This window comes from Phyllobates terribilis, unplaced genomic scaffold, assembly GCF_046119375.1.
Source record: "Phyllobates terribilis strain yellow unplaced genomic scaffold, ASM4611937v1 Scaffold_8__6_contigs__length_399053987, whole genome shotgun sequence".
Lineage (NCBI taxonomy): Eukaryota > Metazoa > Chordata > Amphibia > Anura > Dendrobatidae > Phyllobates > Phyllobates terribilis.
Window position 1 is genome coordinate 107810940 of NW_027362768.1, and position 26391 is coordinate 107837330.

General features: G+C 40.7%; 2 protein-coding genes across 2 annotated transcripts in view; one reads left to right on the top strand and one right to left on the bottom strand.

The window, feature by feature from the left end:
• Nucleotide 1: 1 nt before the first annotated feature.
• CUNH1orf146 (chromosome unknown C1orf146 homolog) lies at nt 2–11131 on the top strand. Its single transcript, XM_073645243.1, has 5 exons — nt 2–70; nt 2169–2262; nt 4466–4634; nt 9501–9579; nt 11027–11131. Exons 1-5 carry the CDS (start codon nt 2–4, stop codon nt 11129–11131), a joined length of 516 nt encoding a protein of 171 aa, XP_073501344.1.
• A 1479-nt stretch (nt 11132–12610) lies between these two features.
• Nucleotides 12611–26391, bottom strand: part of GLMN (glomulin, FKBP associated protein) — a 37555-nt gene continuing 23774 nt past the window's right edge. The window contains exons 8-20 of the mRNA XM_073643191.1: nt 25182–25284; nt 20757–20941; nt 19694–19747; nt 18576–18606; nt 18405–18494; nt 17451–17492; nt 17285–17358; nt 16202–16286; nt 15701–15810; nt 14974–15031; nt 13112–13235; nt 12902–12984; nt 12611–12777 (exon numbers count right to left, since the gene is read on the bottom strand). Of these exons, the coding sequence (XP_073499292.1) occupies nt 12652–12777; nt 12902–12984; nt 13112–13235; nt 14974–15031; nt 15701–15810; nt 16202–16286; nt 17285–17358; nt 17451–17492; nt 18405–18494; nt 18576–18606; nt 19694–19747; nt 20757–20941; nt 25182–25284 (1165 nt within the window). The 3' untranslated portion in view covers nt 12611–12651. The remainder of the gene's footprint in view (nt 12778–12901; nt 12985–13111; nt 13236–14973; nt 15032–15700; nt 15811–16201; nt 16287–17284; nt 17359–17450; nt 17493–18404; nt 18495–18575; nt 18607–19693; nt 19748–20756; nt 20942–25181; nt 25285–26391) is intronic.

Sequence of the window (26391 nt, forward strand, 5' to 3'; positions counted from 1 at the left end):
AATGGCTTCTCAAGATGCAAAACCGGCAGAGGATTGGAGCACCACTGTGATCGTGAGCAATTCTTTGCAGGTACAGGAACGTAAGGCTGATGTTTTCTACATAAGCGTATTTCTTCTATAATGCACCAGGCAGCAGGAATTCATTACTTGTCATAAGAAGCCCTGTTATTGTTTGCAAATCTAAATTACCAGACTATTAATTTAGAGAAAATAGTTACACAGCCTGAAGCTATATATTATTCCCAGGGGACAAAGGTCTAAACTTGTTGCTAATCTTATAAGAAGGAAATTACCCTGAAGTAACCATCCTCATTTAGTAATGTAAAATGTAAAGCTAAGAATTGTATTTCAGCATCTGAGCTGCTGTTTGCGAAAGCAGGTGGTGTTATGTCTGATTGACCGTAAATTTTTCAGCAATCATAGTGCCTGGCATAAAAAAATACCATCTGTGGTTTCTTCCTTTTTTTAATATTTTTTTTTGTGGTTTGTACTACGCATGTGCTAACAAGGCTGACAGACCTTGACTTCAGAAAGTGGAGGGAGAAGGATTAGCACAGAAGAAGAGCGGGATCCTCCATATGAAGCCTATGCCTCCATCCTTAGTGAGCTCAGTAGAAGCGCCAGCAGTTGCGGTGCTGCAAATTAAGAATGCCTTCAAATTAGAAATGTTATTGGTTTTCTCTTAACAAAAATGCAACGAGAATGAATAATTGATTTGATTTAGATTTCTCTATGTTTTGTGTGACCGCCCTTTTGTCTGCAAAACCACATCAATTCTTCCAACTACTCACATAGTTTTTGCAGGAAATCGGGAGAATGTTTTAAACCTCTGAGAACTAGCTCCAAATCTTCTATAGATGTTGGCTTGAGCAAATCCTTCTGTCTTCATGTAATCCACGACTGACTTGATAATGTTGAGATCAGGGCTCTATTGAAGCCATATTATTACTTCCAGGATTGTGTTTCTCTATGCTGAAGGAAATTCTTAATGGTATTGGCTACAAATTTATTCTGCAGCAGGATGAGTCCAAAAATGCAAGCACTTAGATGCTTCCCTGATGGTATTGCATGATGGATAAATATCTCCCTGTATTTCTCAGCATTGAGGGCAACATTAATCCTTACCAAATCCCTATCTCCTTTTGTGGAAATGCAACCCCAAACTTGCAGGGAATCTCCACCACTCTTCACTGTTGCCTGCAGACACACATTATTGTACCGCTCTCCAGTTCTTTGTGGGAACAAACTGAATTCTGTTACAGGAAAATATTTCACATTTTGACTCCTCATTCCTATGCTGACATTTTTCTGCATCCAGGTGTCCTATATTTTGGTGCATACTTGAGTCGCTTGGCCTTGTTTCCATGTCAAAGGTATGGTTTTTGGGGGGTCTGTTCTTCCATGAAAACAACTTCTGACCAGACTTATTCGAACAGTAGATTGGTGTAGCTGCTTCCCATGGTTGCTGCCAGTTCTGAGCTGATAGAACTTCTGATTTTGAATAGAAGTATGATGTGACTTTCATCTGCTGCACTAAGGTACCTTGACCAACCAGTGTCTATGGTCCTCAATATCGCCTTTCTGTTGATGTCCTCAATGCTGAGAAATAAATGCAGATACTGATCTTTGATGCAATACCATCAGGGAGACGTCTGAATGGCAATAAAATTATTCTGCAGCAGGACAACAATCCCAAACATACAGTCAAGATAATTGAGAACTATATTCAGCGTAAAGAAGAGCAAGGACCATGAAAGTGATTATGTGGCTACCACAGAGCCGTGATATCAACATCATAGCTGTATGGGATTACATGAAGAGACTAAATGATTTGTGCAAGCCTACATCTACAGAAGCTCTGTGGTTAGTTTTCCAAGATGTTTTGAACAACTTCCCTGCTGAGTCTTCAAAAATTGTGTGCAAATGTACCTAAAAGAATTGATGCTGCTTTGAAGACAAACAGTTGTCACTCCAAATATTGATTTATTTTTTTTATTCCCTTTGCATTTTGATAGAAAATAATTTCACTCCTATTTTTAAAGCATTCTTACAGTGCAGTATTTTTTCCACAACTGCCTAAAACTTTTGTCGAGTACAGTGTGTACATATGTGTGGATGATATTTATAACATATATTCATTTGTATGTCTTTTTGTGATATTCCTCCAGGATCATGAGGTGATTACATCTTTGCAGAATCAGCAGCATAAAATTCGTTTTTCAGAGTCTGTGCTAACTGGATCTATCATTTTTCCCCTTTCTGGTATGTTACTAATGATAGCTGACATTATTGAATATTATTGGTTACACAGATTGTCAGATTTAATTTTCAGACCACAGACTGTTCAAATACTGTTAGCTAGCAGGACATAAAAAATGGATAACACTAAAACCACATGGCTAACATTGTGCAGTTCTACCTTGTGCTGCCAAAACTGCTCTGACCCATCGAGACGGGATAAACTTCTTAAGATCCCTGATGTCCTATTGAATCCGGGACCAGTGTTTTTTGCAGCAAATACTTTATAAGGGATTTGCAACACTTTTTAAAAGCTATAGAATATGATATACCATTCTTCACATACCCCAATTAGGCTCTCTCTAAATGGCCTACTTCCCGTTTGGCCATTTTCTGATTATTGGTTCACTGGTGCGAGCTTGTGCACTTGCTGCACTTCTGGCTCCGGCAGTCTCCTGTTCTTGCATTTTACTGCACATGAGCAGTAGATATCAAAGCCACTGCATATCATGCAAGAGACTGGGTGCAGGCATAACTCGGAAGTAAAACCCAGGGATGTAGCTAGCAGTAGAAAAAGCTTCTATCCTCATGAATATGATGTCTCAGATGATATGTACATTCAAGAACACAGCTCATATTGGGTTAAAATTCACAACCGTATGAAATAAAATAACCACACTTTGAATCTTTTAGGTTTTGTAAATTACCAGGTAAGGTAGGGAATCCTCTATGGATTGGATTTAGGATGTACTGTACTGGAAACCCCATAAGATTGAGATCTCATAATTTTGGAGACCAGTTTAAACACATTGCTTTATTTTGTCTGGTTCCTCAAACTGTTTGATTGGCTTTCCACAGTGCCATTTTATGAAGTTGTTTACTCGGCTTTTCTTTCATATCTTGTAATCAAATTAGGCCTTCTGCTATTGCTCCATGCCCAAGTTCTGTTCCCATCACAGGCACTGCAGCCCCATACGCAGAAAGCTGTAATGCTGTTTTCTGACACCTCTTAGACCAAGTTATTGTTCCCATGCACATTGTTAACCTTGGGTGCCCATGACCCTGTAGACTTCACTGGTTGCCCTTCCTTGGTCTATTTTTGATATGTACTAATCAGTGCATCATACAGGGAATGCCTCACACGAGCTACAGTTTTGGAGCCAGTTTTACCCTTGTCAAAATCACTGAAATCCGTACTCTTATCTAATATCATCTTTTCCAACACATCAATTTCAAAAACTGACTGTTCACTTGATACATTGACAGGGTGCAATTATTATAAGATATTCAATGTTCTTCACTTCATACACCCATTTGATTGTCATGTTATGTTTGATTAATACATGTTCTTACATTAAAAAGACTCATAAAATGGAATACTTTGAGCTTTGCATATTATTGGAACAATTTTGCAAATTTAGAAGAATATTTCTGATTAACATATATAATGTCTATTTGTTGGTTAAGACATTAGATTGATCCAGTATTTCTGGTGCATCTGTAATGTGCTAAATAACTCACTATGTAAGACAGGCTGCACATCCCTGATATTCACACTCCAAGAACAGATCCGGTCTGGCTACTGGTCGCCTGACCTGAACACAACGGTTTTCTAGGCATATAAGAGGCTGTTGAGTTCAGAGCTGGAGACCAGCAGTTCATTGTGGTCCATACTTGAACCGTAAATTTCGGATGTTTGAAGCTATCCGAATAAATACTTGCTCCCGAGAGGGAGCCATTGTCTGATCTGGCTAGTAATTAGGACACCACTAGGGATGAGTAGACCCGTGAATGTTTGGGTTTGTCGGGTTCGACCGAACTTTAGTCTAAGAACCAGAACTGTACCCAAACCCAACAGAAGTCAATGGAGACCTAAATTTTGGTGCTGTTAAATGGTCGTAGTAAGGGTTCTCACTCTCAGACTTTACAGTTTAGGTCCGCTCATCTCTAGAGGTCACTCATGTTGCAATATAGAAATGGGATGTTCAAATGCCTAAATCTATTACTAGAAATTACTTCTTTACATCTGTAAGCTGTAATCTTACCAGAATATGGCGCTCGGCATCTGATAATGGGCAGACACAGCTACATCCCTCTTATCAGTGCTCCTTTTTGTAAGTGTGATGTAAGTAATGGCCGTTTTGTGGCATTGCATGTTTAATATTTCTACTCCCGCAGCTCATAATTACATTGAATGTAGGCAAGCAGTTACCTCTCTATTTTGAAGGCATAGCATTTTTGTTGGCAAACGCTCAAGAGATCCTTGGCAGTGAGAGAGAAGCTGTCTTTGAGCAAATTCAAGAATTTACATCTATTCATCGAAACAGCTTTTTAGTGATAGTGGCAGCTCTTCATGGACTAGAGGAACGGGACCTAATGTTCAGTATTCAACTCAGGTATTATTATTATTATTATTTATTATTATAGCGCCATTTATTCCATGGCGCTTTACATGTGATAGGGATATACATAGCATTAAACATTTACATAAGCTTAACAAAACGAGTCAGCGACTGGTACAGGAGGAGCGAGGACCCTGCCCGCGAGGGCTCACAGTCTACAAGGGATGGGTGAGGATACAGGAGGTGGGGGTAGAGGAGGTCATGCAGTAATGTGGTGGAGCGGTGGTTGCTGCAGGTTGTAGGCTCGTCAGAAGAGGTAGGTCTTCAGGTTTCTTTTGAAGGCTTCCATGGTAGACGAGAGGCTGATGTGTTGGGGTAGAGAGTTCCAGAGTAGGGGGGATGCACGGGAGAAATCTTGTATGCGATTGTGGGAAGAGATGAGAGGGGAGTAGAGGAGATCTTGTGAGGATCGGAGGTTGCGTGCAGGTAAGTACCGGGAGACTAGGTCACTGATATATGGAGGAGACAGGTTGTGGATGGCTTTGTATGCCATGGTTAGGGTTTTGAACTGGAGTCTCTAGGCAATGGGGAGCCAGCGAAGGGATTGACAGAGGGGAGAGGCCGGGGAATAGCGGTGGGACAGGTGGATTAGTCTAGCAGCACAGATTAGGATAGATTGGAGGGGCGCAAGAGTGTTGGAAGGGAGGCCACAGAGCAGGAGGTTGCAGCAGTCAAGACGGGAGATGATGAGGGCATGTACTAGTGTTTTTGCAGAGTCTTTGCTGAGGAATGCACGGATCCTGGAAATATTTTTGAGTTGGAGTCGGCAGGAAGTGGAAAGGGCTTGGATATGTGGTTTGAAGGAGAGATCAGAGTCCAGGGTTACCCTAAGGCAGCGAGCTTGTGGGACTGGGGAGAGTGAACAGCCATTGACGTTGATGGATAGGTCAGATGGGGGATATGAATGAGAGGGTGGAAAGATGATGAAATCTGTTTTATCCATGTTGAGCTTTAGAAATCTGGCAGAGAAGAAGGATGAGATGGCAGACAGACATTGTGGGATTTTGGTTAGTAGGGAGGAGATATCGGGTCCAGAGAAGTAGATCTGTGTGTCATAAGCATAGAGGTGATACTGAAAGCCGTGAGACTCTATGAGCTGTCCCAAGCCAAAGGTGTAGATGGAGAAGAGCAGAGGTCCTAGAACTGAACCTTGGGGGACACCGACAGATAGGGGGCGAGATGAGGAGGTGGTGCGTGAGTGGGAGACGCTGAATGTCCTGTCTGTTAAGTATGAGGAGATCCAAGATAGGGCCAAGTCCATGATGCCAAGAGATGAGAGAATCTGTAGTAAGAGGGAATGGTCCACTGTGTCGAAGGCAGATGACACGTCCAGAAGGAGGAGGATGGAGTAGTGTCGCTTCGATTTGGCGGTTAATAGGTCGTTGGTGACTTTGGTCAGGGCAGTTTCAGTCGAGTGATGCGGGCGGAAGCCAGTTTGTAGGCGGTCGAAGAGGGAACAGGAGGAGAGGTGGGAGGAGAGTTCAAGGTGGACATGTTGTTCTAGTAGTTTTGAGGCAAAGGGGAGAAGTGATATGGGGCGGTAGCTAGTCAGAGAGGATGGGTCAAGGGAGGGCTTTTTGAGGATGGGTGTGATTGCGGCATGTTTGAAACATGAGGGGAAGACACCGGTTGTTAGTGACAGGTTGAAGAGGTGGGTTAGGGTTGGGATAAAGACTGTGGTAAGGTTAGGGATGAGGTGGGATGGGATTGGGTCAAGTTCACAGGTGGTGAGGTGTGATTTGGAGAGTAAAGAGGTATATCATTTACATTTCAAATTACTTTGGGTTTGTGCAGCAGCAAATGTAACAAGTCTTCTATGCTATTGTTATGTAGTGTGTGTGCACACACTTAGCCACGATATCACACAGAAAAAAATTGATGCACTCATATCTATCTATGTATGTATGTATATATAGTAGTGTTCAAAATAATAGCAGTCCAATTACTAACAAGATTAATCACTGTTTTTGGTATAAATTATATTACCACATGTCAAACAATTTACCAGTTGGTGCAGTAGATTCTAAGAAAACCACCAGACTCTGCATTCATGATCTGCATACTTTTGAGTCTGTATTTGAATAATTAATTGTACGGGGGGGGTGTTCAAAATAATAGCAGTGTGGAGTTTAATTAGTGAGGTCAATCATTCTGTCAAGAAACAGGTGTGAATCAGGTGGCCCTTATTTAAGGGTGAAGCCAGCACATGTTGTACATGCATTTCTCCTTGAAAGCCTGAGAAATATGGGTCGTGCGAGACATTGTTCAGAAAAACAACGTACTTTGATTAAAAAGTTGATTGGAGAGGTTAAAACTTCTAAAGAAGTGCAGACAATGATAGGTTGTTCAGCTAGTATGATCTCCAATGCTTTAAAATGGAAAGCAAAATCAGAGAGACCAGGAAGAAAACAGAAGACTGCCATTCGAACGGATTGAAGAATAGCCAGAATGGCAAAGGCTCAGCCAATGTTCAACTCCAGGATGATCAAAGACAGTCTCAATTTACCTGTGAGTACTGTGACAGTTAGAAGAAGCCTGTGTGAAGCTAATTGCTTAGCAATAAGTCCCTGCAAAGTCCCACTGTTAAAGAAAAACAAAACCATGTACTGAAGTGGATACAATTTGCCAAAGAACACATCAAATGGACTAAAGAGAAACGGAAAGACATTTTGTGGACTGATGAAAGTAAAATTGTTCCTTTTGGGTCCAAGGGCCGCAGACAGTTCGTCAGATGACCCCCAAACGCTGCATTCAAGCCACAGTACACTCTGAAGACAGTGAAGCATGGTGGTGCAAGTATCATGATATTTCTTTATTTTACTCACATATAGCACCATTAATTCCACAGCGCTTTCCAGACATTATTGGCACTGTCCCCATATGATTATGGGCATGTTTCTCTTACTATGGTGCCGGACCTATTTACCGCATACCAGGGATCATGGACCAGGTTGCATATTAAAATACTTGAAGAGTTCATGTTGCCTTACACTGAAGAGGATATACCCTTGAAATGGGTGTTTCAACAAAACAACGGGTCCTAAACACACCAGTAAACGAGCAAAATCTTGGTTCCAGTCCAACAAAATTGAGGTTATGCAGTGGCCAGCCGAGGCCCCGGACTTTAATCTTATAGAACACTTGTGGGGTGACATCAAAAATGACGTTTGAGGCAAAGCCAACAAATGCCAAAGAATTGTGGATGTAGTCCAAGCAGATGCTAGAAGTTGGTTGACTCTATGCAACATAGATGTGAAGCAGTTCTAAAAAAAAAACTGGGTATACAACTAAATATTAGGTTAGTGATTCACAGGAATGCCAAATCCTCGAAAAAAAAAAAGAAGTACATATTGTGAGTTTGTAAAGACAAATGCCGACACTGCTATTTTTTTTTAGAACAACCTAATGTTCACTTTTTGTTATTTTCTGTAAAGAGCTAAATTATATTAATTTCTCTTCGTGTTTTGAATTAGAAAACAGTGTGCAATGTTCCCAATGCATGGAAATAAAAACTAGTATAAAGATTTTGTGCGTAAATCATGGTTTTGAACACACTGCTATTATTTCGAACACTACGGTATATATTATATATAGTAGTGAAGCGGACTTCTCACAATGATACAAGAGCTGTAGTTTTTAATGAACATTGAGAGAATTAGTAAGCTAGTCACCACGTGACTAATGATGCAAATTGCATATCATCGGTCACAAGACTACTACTCAAACTGCTTAAAAAAAGGGAATATGTTAGCAGGATTTATATGTGCATGCAGCCCTTTCAACGACATGTCTTGCAATACATTTAGATGGCCAGTCCGTTCCTCTGTTACTGACAAATCAGAGTTCGAATCGATCTGCAAATGAGGCTACAGAGTTATGGTAAAGCTCAAGCCTCAGCCACTCCAGCTCTATTCTCTGCCCAACACTGCCTCCTTCTGCTTGACTGATAGGCTCTATGCCGTGTTTCTTCAATGAAAAGAGGCGAGGAGAGCTGAATTGACAGGCTTCTTTGATTTTCAGAGTGGATGTTAAAGAGGTTGTCCACTACTTTTACATTGACATATCCTTAGGTCATCAATGTTTGATTGATTGGAGGGGGTGTCAGACCCCGACCAGCTGTTATCTGTGTCGGCGGCCACAAGTACTCACTTGCCGAGCTGCTCTGTCTTCTGGTAGTGGCCAAGGTTTGGTACTGCACATCCACCTCCTATTCAAATCAATAGGAGGCAGATGTGTAGTACCCTGCGACAGCCACTATCAGTAGACTGAGCAGCTATGCAAGTGAGGACTTACGGCCGGTGGCCGCCGCTGCTGACACCAGCTGATCGGCGAGGGCGCCGGGTCCCGGCCAATCACATTGATGACCTATCCTAAGGATAGGTCATTAATGTAAAATTAGTGGACATTCTCTTTAAGTTTAGGAGGCAGAGTGGAGAAAAGTGCCTAATAAGTGGGAAAGGAAACCGATTTCTCAGATAACATATCAGAGGCTTGGCACAAAGAATGTGCCAAATTTTCATCCAAAATATTGCCACATTTTGTATCACAGCCCTTTTTCTGGCCAGTCTACTGCAGTGCATAAATGGTATAACACACTAAGTCTGGGACAAGGCATGTAACATGATTTTTGGTGTGTAACTGAAGCTAGAATTTAGCTCACTGTTCTAGGTCACACTCATATGGATTACCTAAGAAGTAAAATTTTCTTTGGATAGAAGAAAAGTGGATCATTTTAAACTGCATCATTTTTGTAATATAGAAATGGCTTTTATCAACCGAACATAGATCCATATACATAAGCAATCAAGAATGATCGTACTTTTGTTTTATAAATGTTTTAAACTCTCACCCTTTGCTTAGGTTTCTTGGAAGTAACTTAAAAATCATTCCTGCCCATAATAGTATGGAGACTGTTAAAAGTATATTAATGATAGCTAAGGTAAGGTTCATGTCTATCAGCTCATTTAATCTTCTTACCTTCAGTGGAGATAAGAAATTTCTATTTGCTTTCTTTGCTCTGCATTTTCAGCGACTTCAATTCACTGTGAATTGAAGTTGATAAATTGCTTCAAATAGTTAGACAGCATGAAAATAAGCAAGTTTGCAATTGACTTTCTTTTTCTATCTGCTGTCATTCTCCTGAAACTAATATGCACGCTCTCTCTGGTGGAGAGGTCAGTAGTTACATTCCAACAGAGGAGTCAACTCTTAACATCCCAGTCAGCTCTCTCCAGTCAATTGATTTATTTATTACAGTCAGTTGCTCACCCCCCACCTATAACTGTAGCTCTGTTCAGAAGATAAAGTCACCAGTCCTGTAGCTTTCACAGCACGTCTCCTAGTCACGGCCCTCTACATTTGTTGGCCAGGCTGTGTGCTTGTTCAAATACCCAGTTATCTCAGTGTAAAAATATAGTGATAGCAGTGTACACTTCAGAACAAACCACTGAGAGCTGAATGTGTTACAGCAGAACTGGTGCTGGGCTTTATAGTTTTAATACTGGAGTTCTGTTCACCAGAGATGTCACTCAAGGAGGAAAGTCCACCCTGCTAGAACACAGGAAGTAAGGAAACTAAGGAGAATGCATAGCTCTGAACTGCTCAAGAGACAACTTGAGAATACCCCTTTAAACGTCTGATACATAATACTGTTACTGTAACACTGAGGATTTTGCTCTTTTGGAAAATGAGCAGTAGATTATTTTGAGGCAACACACCCTAAGGGTGTCTAAAATTTTGGATTTTGAAAAGGACTAGTAAAACTTGGAGAAAGTCTTATATTTGAGCTAAAAAGAGTGACACATTACAGTCTTTCATAAACGATGCATCATGTGTTCTCAAGGAATGATTGACTGGAAGAGGAGCTGGACTTTGGGGAGATATACACAATAATAAAACAATATAATAAGTCTTAGATGAATTAGTTATTAAAGCTTAATATTTATACAAGGGCTACAGGGTGACATGTCATGTGACAGCAAAAGTATCTGAAAAGTCGTGTGACAAAAGCATTTATGCAACTTGCTGTCACGCGACTATTTTAGAGCTCTGATGTTGCTGCAATTACAACAGCCAAGTTGCAGATAAGGCGCATGTCACATGTGACTTGCATTGAAGTCTATGGCAAATGTGTCACGAGAGACTTCCGACCAGCGACAAAACGTCAACACATTTTGGAAGCATTTGAGACTGTCGCAGTTTGCAACATAGGAAATCACTACATCCAATGTTGCAATCTGTAACTGATTTCAGTATAATGTGACACACGTCAGCATGTAGATCTAGCCTTACTCTAGGTCACAGCAAAATGACAAGATGGGGTAAATTTATATAGAGAAGACTGTACACATGAAAAAAATGCATCTAAATCGTATCATCTTTTCCAGGCTTCCTGCAAACCTCACCTTGAAAATATATTGGATAGACTCCTCCAGGCTGCAATATACATTGCTGAGAATAGCCCAGTGTGGAAAACTCTAGCCGAAATCTGATTGTGCAACATGTGAAACTTTCAATATTGCATTTTAAACAGTACATACAGCCTAATTATTTTCTAGTTGTAAGAGATGATTTAAATAATTTGAGATGTTATGGAAGACCATAGTTTTGTGCTACTATATGCATGTATGTCTATATAGATATTAGACATAATTTCAGTTATAACGTTATTAATCAATCATATATTCATTGTTAGCCATTAGTAAAATGGGTTGATGCAGGTATGTGAGCAAGTTTATTCCTTGGGGGGAGAGAAGGACACATTTCCCTTGGTGACATCTCCTGTTGGATAGGATGTTCAATTCCAATATGTTGAACAAAGTTTTCCTCAATACTTGCCATCAGATGATCGTCACAAATCTTCATACACAATTTTGTTGGCCGATCCAATCATAATCTAGATCAGTCCAACATAATTTGTGAACATTTTTTAAAGGCGTTATCCTGTGAAACATTTTCTATTTTTTGCATTCTGTATCCTCTCTGGTGCTGCTGCTCTGAGCAGAATCAGCCAACTTCCCCATCTGGCAGCTGACCATATAGTCCCGTCCTACTTTCCCTATATGTTATACATATTCGCCACAGTGGATCACGTGCTGACCAATGCATGAAAAACTAATGCAAAATGTGGGCATGGTTCATACCAGTAGACAGATGATTTGTGGGGGGGGGGGGGCGCGGGTAAGCATGTGTGACCAGAAGCATTAAGCTCATGAAGGGGACAAGCACATTGGTATACATTCTGGACATCAGGTGGCGCCATACTATGAATAATGAACAAGTGACATTTATTCACATACTGTATGCAGGGGGCTGCACTCTTGCTGTTGTAAAACTACTACTATGCTCAGCATGCCTAGACAGCCAGTTACTCACTCCTGCTTATACAATATATATGATATTTAAATGAATAGTGTAGTCTTGATAAATGGGCAAAATTTAAAAGTGCTGGTAAAAACAAGCAGGTTAGTAATTTACTTACATTCCTCCTCAATAGCATATTTAATAATTCCATAGTTTACTGCCACAGATGCAGTTTATCAGAGGTGGACGGATTCCTAGGCAAGTAGAAGGCATTTGCAAGTGCTCTGTAATCCCTGGATCTGCCCAGTTTCAGTCCTCTTGCTTACTCTAATGTTGCAGAAGCAAAGCTGCCCCTGCCAGCGGCCCAGCGGCCTGGGAAACCACAGACTGGCGCTGGACCGAACTGTCAATCTTCAGGAGTGCACAGTCCCTTGGGAAGCGGGAGGCCAAGGAGCGGTGCATTCCTGCAGATAGAAGATGGGAAAACCCTATTAAAGAACCGACTAGTTAAAAGGAATGGATAGAAGAGCATCCTCCTAATAAAACAATGATAATAATGAATACAACATTTATAGTGAGCGGAGGTGAATAGACTCTCAGAAAATCATATTTACTATAAAAAAGGATAAGTATAAGAATGCGTGTATTCGTTTTTATAGCTTGTAAAATATTTATTACCAAAAATGTACTCAAATACAGAACAGAAACACTAAACATCTTTACTTGACCCAATTTTCTCCTCTAATGCAGATTTTAGCTTCACTTCAATGAGCTCTTCGACTCTGGCGAGGACACTTTCCATTAAATCAAATGTGAAAAGAGCTGACTGTAAAACCTAAAATGTCAAAAAACGTTAATGATATTTAGATAAACGCAATGACATTACACAGTTCTGGGAGGAAGCTAGAGCGACGATCACTCGGAGGCAGGAGTCTAATGCAGGGGAATAAACAACGCACCTGGAGCTGCATCTCTGGAGTCATGTCAGGTAGCTTATTTCCTCCAGCGGTTACAGTACAAAGTGTCTTCTCCGAGTGGGACCCTGGGAGGAAAAAATAAAAATCATGTTAAATATTTAAGGCTGAATATCACGAGAGATGCAGCTTACAGAAACCACACATTTCTAGAAAGGTTAGGAAATTTCAGAGATAACCTGACTCATTTCTCACCTTTCTTTTTCTCATTTGTAGTTCGAATTTCTGCTTCATAATGGGCTTTAGACATATTCAGTCCTGTATGTAGAGGCTTTATAAAATCCTGTTCAATTTTAGTAAGTTCAGACCACACTCCTGTCTAGGAAAAAAAAAAAAAAAAGCTGAATACAAAAATTATGCATCAGATTTTAGAGGGAAACTGCAAAGAAAACCAGAGTTCCTCATGTGAATTCTCACCTGTAGCCATAATGCTACCGCTGTTTCTTAGTAATAGAGTATCAGGCCAGAATGTACCAGGCTCATTGCTAGAAACAATCCAGTAATGTGCTATGGGAACTCCAAATTCGCTTAAAGGGATTGTCCAGGACTAAACAATTGAGGACCATAGGATATATCAATGAGATCAGTGAAAGTCCAACATTTTGCACTTCCATCAATCAGCTGCAATCTGCTCCAGCAACGGCCGGATGGAAGCAAATGTACGGAGTAGAAAACAGCAGCCCCCATACATTTAGTGGCAGCTGCGAGTACTGTGCTACCCCTTAAATCCCATGGATTCTGCTATTGTCACCAAATCTAGTCATGGCTGTCTCGTGTATATTCTGGTCCATAAGACAGACCAAAGTATTGCATGCTGCTCCCACTTTGGTCTGTTTTATTGACCCGAATAATGAATGCAATGTAGAGGCAGCTCCTCCATCCGTCCTTGATGCGGACAAGCACCATCATGAATTTACGTTAGCAACTGGCCCAAATTCCAATATGGCCGCCTGAACTCGACCTTACACAAAAATTATACTGTATTTTCTAAAAAAGTAGCTTAGCGATAACATGGATGGAAAATAAAAATGCGGTATAGATTAGTTTAGGGTTTGGCAGGAAGGATTTCAGGTCTCTGCTGGAATATCCCCTTCAGTGGTTTTCTGCCATATAATGTACATTCATGGCCAAATACTGTATGTATGAATGTGTATTGTATAATGTATATACAAAAGCGACTTAAAGGTATTTATAGATCTTAAATTTTGCACCATTTTCTATATTGCCATCTCAAAGTGATGGCATATTGCTATTAACCCTCCCCCAAAAGCTAAATAAAGCCATTCACAGCAGCACTCCTATGAATCCAGTTGTGCAGGACAACTGCAACCGGCCCCATTGACATAGTTGATGCTGTGATTCAAGACACCCACGGTGTAGACTGTATGGTGGATATCTGACCCTTGACACACCATGAGAATAAAAGGAGTACTGGCCCGTTATGAAGGGATGACCTATCCCAGTAATAGGACATAATTAAATGAGATGGGAATATCACTTGACATCAGCAACACATGCCTAATAAGTTAGATGAGGTTGCAAAATTAATTGTCACCCTTAAAACTTTCTCCAGGATAATCAGGGCCATGACCATCTGTTCATATCAGCTACATTGTATGTGCCTATGGCCAGTTTTATATTGTCAGCGCAAATACATTCAACCACAACAAATTAGTCAAATTGTGATCCTCCCCCACTTAAAATTGTCTGATTCAGACATATTGGCACAAGGGATTATTTTTTCTTTGACAGGAGAACAAACAAACACTTTATGGAAACTGGACACTAATAAAGACGGATTTCCAAGGAGCATGAAGGAAAAGTAGAGCATGTCGTCCTCTGCAGCGATCAGTCTTCATTAGGACCTCCGAGTGCACCGATGCTTCAGTGAGCTCTATTTGAGTATCCATTTACTCTGCTCACCGTGGTTCAGAGACTTTTACAAGCCCCAGCAGGTTACTGTTAGAGCCTTTATACACGTTTTTTTCTTTTTGCATTTTTGGAGACTTATGAAATCAAAACAATGCTTTATATACACACACACACAAGACACTTACTTCATTGTTATCATCTTTGATTACCAAGTACCTTAAAAGGTTCAATGAAGCCATTATTCTGGAAAGAAAGTAAATTGTTTTTCCATTAATGCCAATTCACATTTAAACAACCTATTTAAAATGCACAATTTTCACAGATTTTTTTTATTGTTCTTTTGCATTCTAAATAGGCTTTACTAAAAATATTGCTGCTGTGAAATCTGTGCAACTCCTTCACATAGCTGGCTGTCTTGTTGTTTCTGGCATAACTAACAGCACACTGCTTCACCCCCCCCCCACTTGCTGCTATTTCTAAGGGCAGTGTGTATAGCTTTTCATAATAAAAGTAAAGAAATTACATTCCCTTATACATTCCTAGTGGTAATAGGTGTTACGCAGCAGTAGCTTCTAAGATAGTCTGCCCATTTTTTGTAACCATGAAGGTAAAATTAAGCTTTTGTAGAGGAGTAAAGCAGAGTCAATGTGTTATTCATGGCAGGAGATGCATGCAGTCATTGATTCTAGTGCGTCTTTCCGGGTAGTCAGCCGTTAGAATAGATGGAGAACACAAATTCTGCACCTATGGTCAATTGTCCCAGCAGATTCGCATATGACAAAGATATTCACAATGGAATTAGTGGTGCTTTACAAATAAATAAAATATTAGGCCCCCAAAGACCTCGAGAGCAGTATACATCTACTAATGGCTGAAACAAATTTCGTGACGGTGTCACTGTACATCTCTCACCTATCGGAAGTCTGAAGAAGATCGGTCTCTGCTCCTTCTGGAAGTGAAAGTGCCGAATGAAGAAGAGGAGTCAGTCGAGCACCTAGGAAAAACTTTTTCTCTGGGCTCATCTGATAAATTTAACAAAAAAAAAAAAAAAAAAAAAAAAAAAAGGGAAAAATGTTAATTTTTTAATTTCAAGATAATAGCACTTTCACTCAGAAGATCAATAAGAGTAAACTCATGTAGTTAACCATCCAAGCAGCTTTAGATATGGCAGTTCTAAAGAAATTCACAATAAAAGAAAAACCTTTTTGTCATTAAATTACATTTTCACATATTTAGGCAGCCTTAGTGGGGCATGCAGATTATTGAATGAGCCCTGAGAAGAACTCCACTTTTTAAAATATTTGCTTATAATGCTGCATGTATGATTTTTTTTTTTTTTTTTTAAATATTGATATGACTGAACGGACAGTAATGATATGCATAATCCAAGTAGTGCAGTCTAATTCATCTCACCTTTAGAGCAGAGTCTATCTGATTCTTAATGTTGTGAATGATGTAACCCTCCACTCCAGCGTGACCGCTTATCTTCAAGAGACATCTGAAGAGAAAGCAGCATCTTATGAGAAGAAGTATCAGCAGTAAATGTTACAAGCAGTACCATCATTAGCGCTTTAAGCCCTCCATGGCTTAGAATTTTTTTTTTTCCTCCAGTCTTTTTTTTTCCTTTTTAAGATCCAGTAATAAAACAGGCGTTCATTTTTTTTTTAATGGCACTTTACTTCATTTTGGCAGTATAAGTGATCAAACAATTCAACAGTGTCGCAGTATAAAAAAAAAAGGGTTGATTTTCTCCTATGAAGCCCAGCCTAAGATTTTAGCACTGGGAGCTTTCGGTGTGCCCAGTGTTGCTATGCTAACCCACTGCCTTCTCAAAATTGTTTTAGGAAGAGGATAGTGTTGGTTGACCGTGCACAAGCACACTGACTAGAAGGCTATGTATGTGCCACTGGCAGTGATTGACGGCAGCATATAAACTGTTAAACAGCAGGGATAGGAGATAGTTCCTATGGACAGATTCCGGCTGTCTTACACAGCAAACATCTGTTCCGGTATGAAGCCGGCTCAATTACCAAGCTAGCTTCTTACACTCCGCAAGTGACATCAGCGCCGCAGCCAGTACCAGACACTGGAAGCATTGAATAGAAGTTTTATTCCTGCTGGGACACTTATCACTGTTACATAATGTATTGTCAGGGTGGACGCCCAAACGCCGCTCCATTATTTCTTTATGGGGCTGCCGGGACATGCCAAATACATCAGCAGCCCCTTAGGGAATAAACGGAGCAGCGGCTGAGCATGTGCACCGAGTCTGCATTCTAGAACGAGGATAAAAGTTTTACATTCTACTGATTGGTGCAAGCACCAGTGGTTGGACACCTGCCCGTCAACAAGTCATCAGCAATCCCATGGATAGGTGATAAACTTTATAGGAAAAAAAAAAAATTGCTGGAGTTCTTCTTTAACTAAAGCTTGTGCCATCTCACAGGACAACGCATAGTGTATATATTTAGTGTGAACTTCAGTCTGTGCTCTTACCTGAACAACTTGTACCTTCCTTCTACACAAAACTTGTCAATCACTGTCTGCAGTAATACCAGACTCTTCTTTCTCTATTAAAAAAAAAAAGCCGGCGATTCACCAAAGAGATGGATAATAGGACTAATCTTACAGCAGGGTCATCTCAGTAGTATCTCTGACTTACCAGAGGTTCAATAGGACACAGGGTCATCACCTTCACCAAATCCTGCACAAAGAGTGGGATAAAGAAACGATGAGCAACCTCTATTCACAGATGGATGATAAATCCCATCCACTCAAATCCTCTACCACATACACTGCTATAAATTATATCATACACAAGAGATGTACATCACTTCAGTGAATGCCTTTCTGATAATACTGTATAGGATAGTAATAACTATACAACTGTGCATCCATGGAAAAATTATTATAGCATACTATCTATACTACAGAAAAAAAAAATTTTTGCATTAAGTTTTCTTTAGACGTCAGTGTAACAGTAGAAGACTCAACAATTCCTTGTTTTTAGGATTAAATAGTCTTTGTTAAGGCTAGGGAGGAGAGGGAAGTGAGGAGAGTCAGTCATGTTCCCACATATGCTAATTGGAAAGTAACGACATAGCCTATAGACAATTGGATTAATTTTCATATATGTTACATTAGGAGTAACAGAGAGATGACAATTCTAAGAAAAGATGCCCTAGCATTGGCATTTCTCTGGGAAAAATAGACTGGTCCTTGCAGAATTTAGGCATGTGTAGAACGAGATTTGATGCAGTGCAAAGAAAGAATGTTTTAAAGGCTGCTTTAATGTGTGCACATCAGCCTTTATAAGTTGTCCACTACTTGGATATTGATAACCTGTCCTTAGAATTGGGTCATCAATATCAGATCATTAGGGGTCCCCAGAGTACAGCACCCAAGAACAGCCACTATATAGTATACAGAGTTGTGCTGTCCTGACTCCATAATGTTTACATCCAACATGCCCCTTCACACAGATGATTGTTGAGGTGTCGGACCACCATTGATCTGGAAATAATTACCTATTCTAAAAACAGAATTTCAGTATCAAAGTCCTATGCCTCCATTTTAACTTTATATTTAGTGCACATTATTTTAAGAGGATACCTACTTGTAGCACTTGGTTGGCTGCGATGACATCAAGCACATCCTCAAGAAGACTGTCATTGTCCACTCTTAATAAACTGTGTTCCAGTAAATCCTAGAGAACCGAAAAAAATAAGCTTTAGATCATTGATATGTGGACCAGTCAGCTATTCTACAGGTTTCGGATTTCACGTACCAGCCCTTTCGACAACATGGACTCTTCAGTTCTGAAAAAGAAAAATTTCAGTAGAGGTTAAAAACTATTATATTATGCAAAAAATCCTATTTCTTAATAATAAAGACTGAATGACACCACCGAAAAATCATAATTTGTTCAATTTACAAAAAGCGGCTCATACAGACCCACTGATTTCTCGTGGTATAGCAACGGAGAATGAACAACATCCACTTAAAAAGGGGTTGTCCGGTTTAGAAAACCCATTTTCATATGCCTTAAGGAGTTTTTAGTTAAAAGGGGTTGTCTGCTACCTGGACATCCCTTTTTAAAACTACAGTTCCTCTTGTAAAATAAAAAAAAGCAGATACTCCCCTCCCACACTGGCACCATTCTTGCAATGTTGGTGCCGGGTCTCCCAGGGCTTGCGCGATATTGTTATGCCATGTCAGCCCTGGAGCCAATCATCAGCTGCTATTAGGCTGCTGCGCTTTACTTCCCACAAACAAGCGGAAGTAGTGCGAGAGCAGCAGCCCTATAGCGGCCGCTAACTGGCTGCAGGGCCAGTGTGGTGTAATATCATGCGAACCCCAGCAGAAGCAGCACCGACACTGCTGGAACGGTGCTGATGGTGTCTATTTTTAATTTTTCAAGGGGGACTACATTTAAAAAAAAGGAGTTGTCCAGGTAGTGGACAACTCCTTTAAACACAGGGGAGTCCCCTGTTTAGGACAAGAGTGGAGCGTGGTTACTAGGAGCTTCTCTCGCTCTGGAGAACATGTCCTCTCCTACATTACAACGATAATCCATTGATTTGAATGGATATTATGTAATGCTTAGTTCCCCCAGTGGTGGCGCTGTTGCAAGAAAATTTCTCAGATTACAGCTTTTCACTGGGGGGGGGGGGGGGGGGGGGATCCAGCAGGGAGATATCTGATTTTCTGATGGTCAGGAGACCCTTCTAGAAAGGAGTGTGAACATAGAGGAGAAGGAAATTAACTATATTAGAAAGTTGCAGAACTTTTCAATCTACAAAATCTAAACTAGACCTCAGCAGGCGCTAACCCCTGGTGAGGAGCTATACAGTCACAGTAGGGGGTGGCTTCTAGCAATAAATGTCCCCTGCTGCCAGTTCTTACCTTTTTATCAGCACACTAATGTGTCCCATATTAGACTTTAGCAGAAACGATGGCCTGGAAAAATAGTAACTGTGAATATTCATTTTTTCACATCCAATTTTTTTGTCATACACACGACGCTTTGACTTAAAGGGGACCTGTCACCAAGTCAAAAGTGGACAGTTTTTGCCCTCATTTCATTCCTGCTGCTCACATGAATACATTTTTTTTTTTTTTGTTCTTTTAAAAAATTCAGCCATACGCTTTCAGAGACAAGCATTTTTATTTGCTGCTAATTTTTATAGTATTTACCAAGGGGTGTCGTTGCTCACAGGGTAATAATGCAGAGAGCCTACAGACCCGCCCCTAGGGAACCCTGGGAGCTCCACCCCAGCGTAAAGACCATAAAGATGATCAATAGACAAAAAGGACCATATCTCTGGAACCGTGTTAGAACTCTCCTGTTATTTTTTGCCATCTATTGTTTTGTGGTCATGTGACCATCTGCCTATATATTCCAGCTCCGCCCTTCTGGCTTTGCTGGACTTCAGTGTTTTACTGTCTCTCTAGCCTGGTGCTTCGGTGCCTATCTCTGTCTAGTTCGCTTGGTCCTCTGGGACCTCTAGTACTTTTTGTCAGTTTGTCTTTTGTGCTCTGCAACAACTTCTCTGTTTAGGAGGTGTCCCATTTTTGTCCCAGTCCTTAGTTCTTTTAGGGACCCCTCCCTTAATTCTATAGGTCTTCGTTCAGACTAGCCGAGGACTAAGGCGGGTCTGTTCACAAGGAACAGGCTGCCCGCTACATCGTAGGGATTCAGCTTAGTCTTACTGTAGGGACAGCTTTCCCCTATCTTTCCTTAGTACATGTTGCAGATCATAAACCGTACAGTGGAACTTAAAAAAAAAAAAATTATATAGTTAGTGGAGTAGCGAGAATAAAGTAAGATAAAAGACTAGCCACTTCTCATCTGGAGATAGGTTCTCTTTAAATGCAATACCAGGCACAGCCTATGGGCAAAAGTGGCACCATCACTTGGGAAAGCAATAGACCACTTTTTTTCTAGTCTCATCATACATTTTCTTACCCAAACACAAAAGGGAAACTGTCCATTCCAATATGGTGAACAAACAGGAGGTAGGAGAAACAGGCTAAAGCCTCCTCTGGATAGATTCCTTGATCAGGAACAGACCCGTCGGCGTCCATCGTGTCAGAGTAACCGCGCTGCATAAAGGTCCTGGGTAGCGACTCTCCTAAGGTTACAAGGAAACCCTGAAAATGAAAGGGTTAATGATGAAAGGCGTTAGTTTATCATTAGACCACATGGCACCAAGCATTACAAAACCAATGACAATATTGTCCTATGACAGCCTTGGTTTCCTGCTCACACAGCTGCAGTCATATCGTTACATATGTATCTGGGTAATTTGGAATGAAGAACAGGATATAGGTTTGAATGGTGGATTCCCTAGACTGATACATTATCACAAACCCTCAGCTTTCTGCTTCTCAAATGTACATATTTAAATGATTTTTGTCTATTCACCGATGGCAAATATTGAAAACCTTGAATGTCTTGTCCTTCATACGAAATACTAACTCCACAGGCAGCAAAAAGGTTAAGATTTAAGATCTATAAAATTGTAAACAAATTTTGTTTTTTCATTGTCCATTGTATGTACCCCACGTTATGACAAATTATCTTCAGATCACATACAGGGAAATCCCAACAAATGACAGGGCAGCATGACTTGCCTTTAAATTCCCAAAAATGGTCAAACATATCAATAGAAGTTTAAGAAATAAACAAAAGCGAATACAAAATAACTTATAAAAATAAACAATCTTTCTTAAATATATGTACAAAAATAAAATAAATAAAAAGGTTAACTGCAGAGACAAGTATTCTGGTGATAGCCAATTGATACATCACTGTGCCTCCTATTAAAACACTCTCTCTGGGACTAGGGATACCGCAAAAAGTATTAAGTAAAAGTTTGTAAAATATCTAGTAAGACAATAGTAATCTGGCCCGCACAGAGAAATGTATCAGCTGGTACAAATTTTATTTATAAGCCTGACATAGTAATCATCCCTACCAGTATTACATGCTGGACAGTCAGGCTTTTTTTGCAGTAGCTGATCCCATAGATTTCGCTGTGTGGTCTATATTACTATTGTGTTACTAGATATTTTACAAACTTCTACTTAATATTTTTGTTTTTAGGTATCCCTAGTCCCAGAGAGTGTTTAATAGGAGGCACATTGATGTATCAATTGGGTATCACCGGAATATTTCTCTGCAGTTAACCTTTTTAATTTTATTTTTTTACATGTATTTATTAAAGAATGATCATATACACTGCTCAAAAAAATAAAGGGAACACTCAAATAACACATCCTAGAGCTGAATGAATGTACAGAACAAAGTATTCAATGAGAATATTTCAAAGTTGAATATGCTGACAACAAAATCACACAAAAATCAATGGAAATCAAATTTATTAACCAATGGAGGCCTGGATTTGGAATCACCTCCAAAATTAAAGTGGAAAAACACTACAGGCTGATCCAACTTTGATGTAATGTCCTTAAAACAAGTCAAAATGAGGCTTAGTATTGTGTGTGGCCTCCACGTGCCTGTATGACCTCCCTACAACGCCTGGGCATGCTCCTGATGAGGTTGTGGATGGTCTCCTGTGGGATCTCCTCCCAGACCTGCACTAAAGCATCCGCCAACTCCTGGACAGTCTGTTGTGCAACGTGACGTTGGTGGATGGAGCGAGACAGGATGTCCCAGATGTGCTCAATCGGATTCAGGTCTGGGGAATGGGCGGGCCCGTCTATAGCTTCAATGCCTTCATCTTGCAGGAACTGCTGACACACTCCAGCCACATGAGGTCTGGCATTGTCCTGCATTAGGAGGAACCCAGGGCCAACCGCACCAGCATATGGTCTCACAAGGGGTCTGAGGACCTCATCTCGGTACCTAATGGCAGTCAGGCTACCTCTGGCGAGCACATGGAGGGCTGTGCGGCCCTCCAAAGAAATGCAACCCACACCATTACTGACCCACTGCCAAACCGGTCATGCTGAAGGATGTTGCAGGCAGCAGATGGCTCTCCACGGCATCTCCAGACTGTCACGTCTGTCACATGTGCTCAGTGTGAACCTGCTTTCATCTGTGAAGAGCACAGGGCGCCAGTGGCGACTTTACCAATCCTGGTGTTTTGTGGCAAATGCCAAGCGTCCTGCACTGTGTTGGGCTGTGAGCACAACCCCCATCTGTGGACGTCGGGCCCTCATACCATCCTCATGAAGTCGGTTTCTAACAGTTTGTGCAGACACATGCACATTCGTGGCCTGCTGGAGGTTATTTTGCAGGCCTCTGGCAGTGCTCCTTCTGTTCCTCCTTGCACAAAGGCGGAGGTAGCGGTCCTGCTGCTGGGTTGTTGCCCTCCTACGGCCCCCTCCACGTCTCCTGGTGTACTGGCCTGTCACCTGGTAGCGCCTCCAGCCTCTGGACACTACGCTGACAGACAAAGCAAACCTTCCTGCCACAGCTTGCATTGATGTGCCATCCTGGATGAGCTGCACTACCTGAGCAACTTCTGTGGGTTGTAGAGTCCGTCTCATGCTACCACGAGTGTGAAAGCACAACCAACATTCAAAAGTGACCAAAACATCAGCCAGAAAGCATTGGTACTGAGATGTGGTCTGTGGTCCCCACCTGCAGAACCACTCCTTTATTGAGTGGGTCTTGATAATTGCCAATAATTTCCATCTATTGTCTATTCCATTTGCACAACAGCATGTGAAATTGATTGTCAATCAGTGTTGCTTCCTAAGTGGACAGTTTGATTTCACAGAAGTTTGATTTACTTGGAGTTATATTCTGTTTAAGTGTTCCCTTTATTTTTTTCAGCAGTGTATATTTTCAAGGAAGTTATTTTGCATTAGATTTTTTTTTACTTAACTTTGTCTGCAATCTCCATTCCTCAATTCATTTATGACCCCTCACCCCATATGCAGTTTATCCATTTTTTATTTTTATTTTTTCATCCATTTTTTTGGTTTGGGAGTCTTTTTACCATCTGTCTGGCGTCCACTCTGCGCATTAATAATAATAAAAAAAAAAAAAAGCCTAAGACAAAATGCTGAAAAATACCCACCAACAGTCAAAAGCATTACTGCTCCAGCATTTTTTTTATATACTTTTTTCTTGTGCGATCCATTTGTTGGAGATCACGTATGTGAGCGATTTATGTAGTGTACTCACTGTTTGACGTCTTCATCTGTTTTCAGCTCCGCTCCAACACCATGTAAAGGCTTTCATAAGCCGCCAGATCGCTGGTTGTGTCCCGGAAGACATTTTTCTCAATACAAGTATATGAGACTCCAAGCAAGGCCACAGATCAACCGCTGTGTGATTGATTAGGCCAATCGCAGCTGTAGTCACATGGTGCCAGATCAGAGCTGAAAATGGCAAGTGCATTACACTCATACGTGACCCCTAACAAAGTGGGAAGGGGGAGAGGGAAGAAAAAATAAAAAAAATAATAAATTTCTACAATTGTTTTAAAAGTGCTGTCCAGTGAAAACAAGTCATCACCTATCTGCAGAATAAGTGACACGTTCCTGCCTGTTGGGGCCCGCACTGATCGACAGAGTGAGGAACTTTTGTCCCCATTACAAAATGCTCCACTGATTCCCTATAAGCCGGTCAGAAAAAGCAGAGAGCAGCGTTGGGTGGTCCCATACGGTAGGAATGGAGTGGCAGGAATGGAGTTTGCTCAAACAGGGAAAAAAAAAAAAAAAAAAAAAAAAAAAAAAAAGTGTCCTGTTCTGCTAATCAGTGCGGGTCTCCCCCATCAACCAATATAAATGATTGGTGATAAAGGGGTTGTCCAGTGATAACAATTTAAGTAAGCTAGTGTGCTCCCTTATTGGTGGCCGCACACAAATATGACGCACTTAATGTGTGGATTGATACATTTCCAGGCAGACATGGGGAGGTCAACGATTCTGTCAACGATTAATATCTGAAAGATTCATGTCACGACTTTTAGCCTTTGTTCTCAATACAGCTCGATTTTATTTTTTGACACTGCACAAATCCATCTAATGATTATTCTTTGTCTGTACTGGATTTCTGTATATAGATGCTATTTAGCATTACAAAGTTAAACACGAGCATTTAATTTACTGCTAGCATCAGGATTACTGGGGAAACCGAGAACAGAAGGAAAGATCAAAGCCGAGGATTCTACAGTTTGCCGGCTGGCATTGCTATGATTAGAGAAATACACAACCAAATGCATCAGGGCAGAAAATCCTTCAATCTATCCCATCTAAAAGTGCAGCAGAAATTATCATAAAAGTAAAAAAAAAAAAAAAAAAAAAATTATATATATTTCATGAAATGAGAAGCATTACGTTTACTGTTGTGATATTGAAATTTAAAAATCTATTTATTATATTAAGTTGAATAAAAATGACAAATACCACTTACCATAATCTCCTTAGCAAATACACGGAAAGCATTATCGCCATCATTTTCCGGTAATATGTTTAGTTGTGCATTCAGCAGGGGGAACTTTAAACAGCTGAAACAACTGACAAAATATATACAATATCAGTATATTAAGAAGACTTCGTACTAGTCTCACCTGCCTGGATTCATCAAGACCTCATTCTCTGTCCCAACAGAAGGGATCCATCACAGATCAAAAAGGAAGATAGACATTCTCATGTTTGTGGGGGCAAAGTTGAAGGAGCATGAACGTAGAAAATATGGGTACCAGGGACGCATACACGGTTCTCACACAGGGGACTCTTCGGTCTAGGGGTCCTTTGCAGTCCAATAACTAATCATAATGGACCCCTTTATGTGCTGCTTTGGAGGCGGTAATGTGCCCCGTTACCATTGGTGCAAACAGGCATGTCCGCTCCTAATGGGTACGTTCAGAGGAGGCAGATTTTGCACTGCAAATCTATAGCAAGTGACAGAACTATACATGGGGATGGGATTTAGGAAATGCCAAAACAGGTCATGGAAGAATTCTGTGCATAAAAAAAAAAATGAAAAACATTGAAGATTTTCAAATCTGGAGCAAGCTCATGGTGTAAGGAAGAATGTGGCAGGTTTGCACCATTTTCTTTACACCTTCAATGCATAGAGGTGAAATACACAGTAAATCAGCAGCAAAATCCGCCTGGAATACAAGGATTTTGCTGCAGAATTGCGACGAGATTCACTGTGGAGAAATACTGCCACGTGTGACTGAGGTCAGTGTGTTACTTGGATCACTGTGGTGGAAACAAGTTCGCCCCTAACCAAAGAAGTAATTGTATCTGGTATTGCTGTGGCAGTCATTCTGACAGCGTATTGGGCAGAAGCCTGGTTCACACCCAAATCCAAGTCTTCAGGTAGCTCTGGGATCAATTGTCTTCAGCATGCTCCTATTGTCAAGGACACCAGACCCAATTTTAGTGACAAAGGGTTTACTGAAACTTCTTCCCAATGGCTGCTGGGGTGATCATTGCTCACCACTGACGTTGCAACGTAGTTCCTTTCATGATGGAAGGAGTGGCAGAAGTAGACTATATAAAGGGAAGGATGAAAACGAAGAAGTGGATAACTATTACCGAACTTGGTGGGACTGGATTTCCTTCACTCTTCGGAGTTTGTTAATATTTTACAGCTTTAAATTCTTCACGCT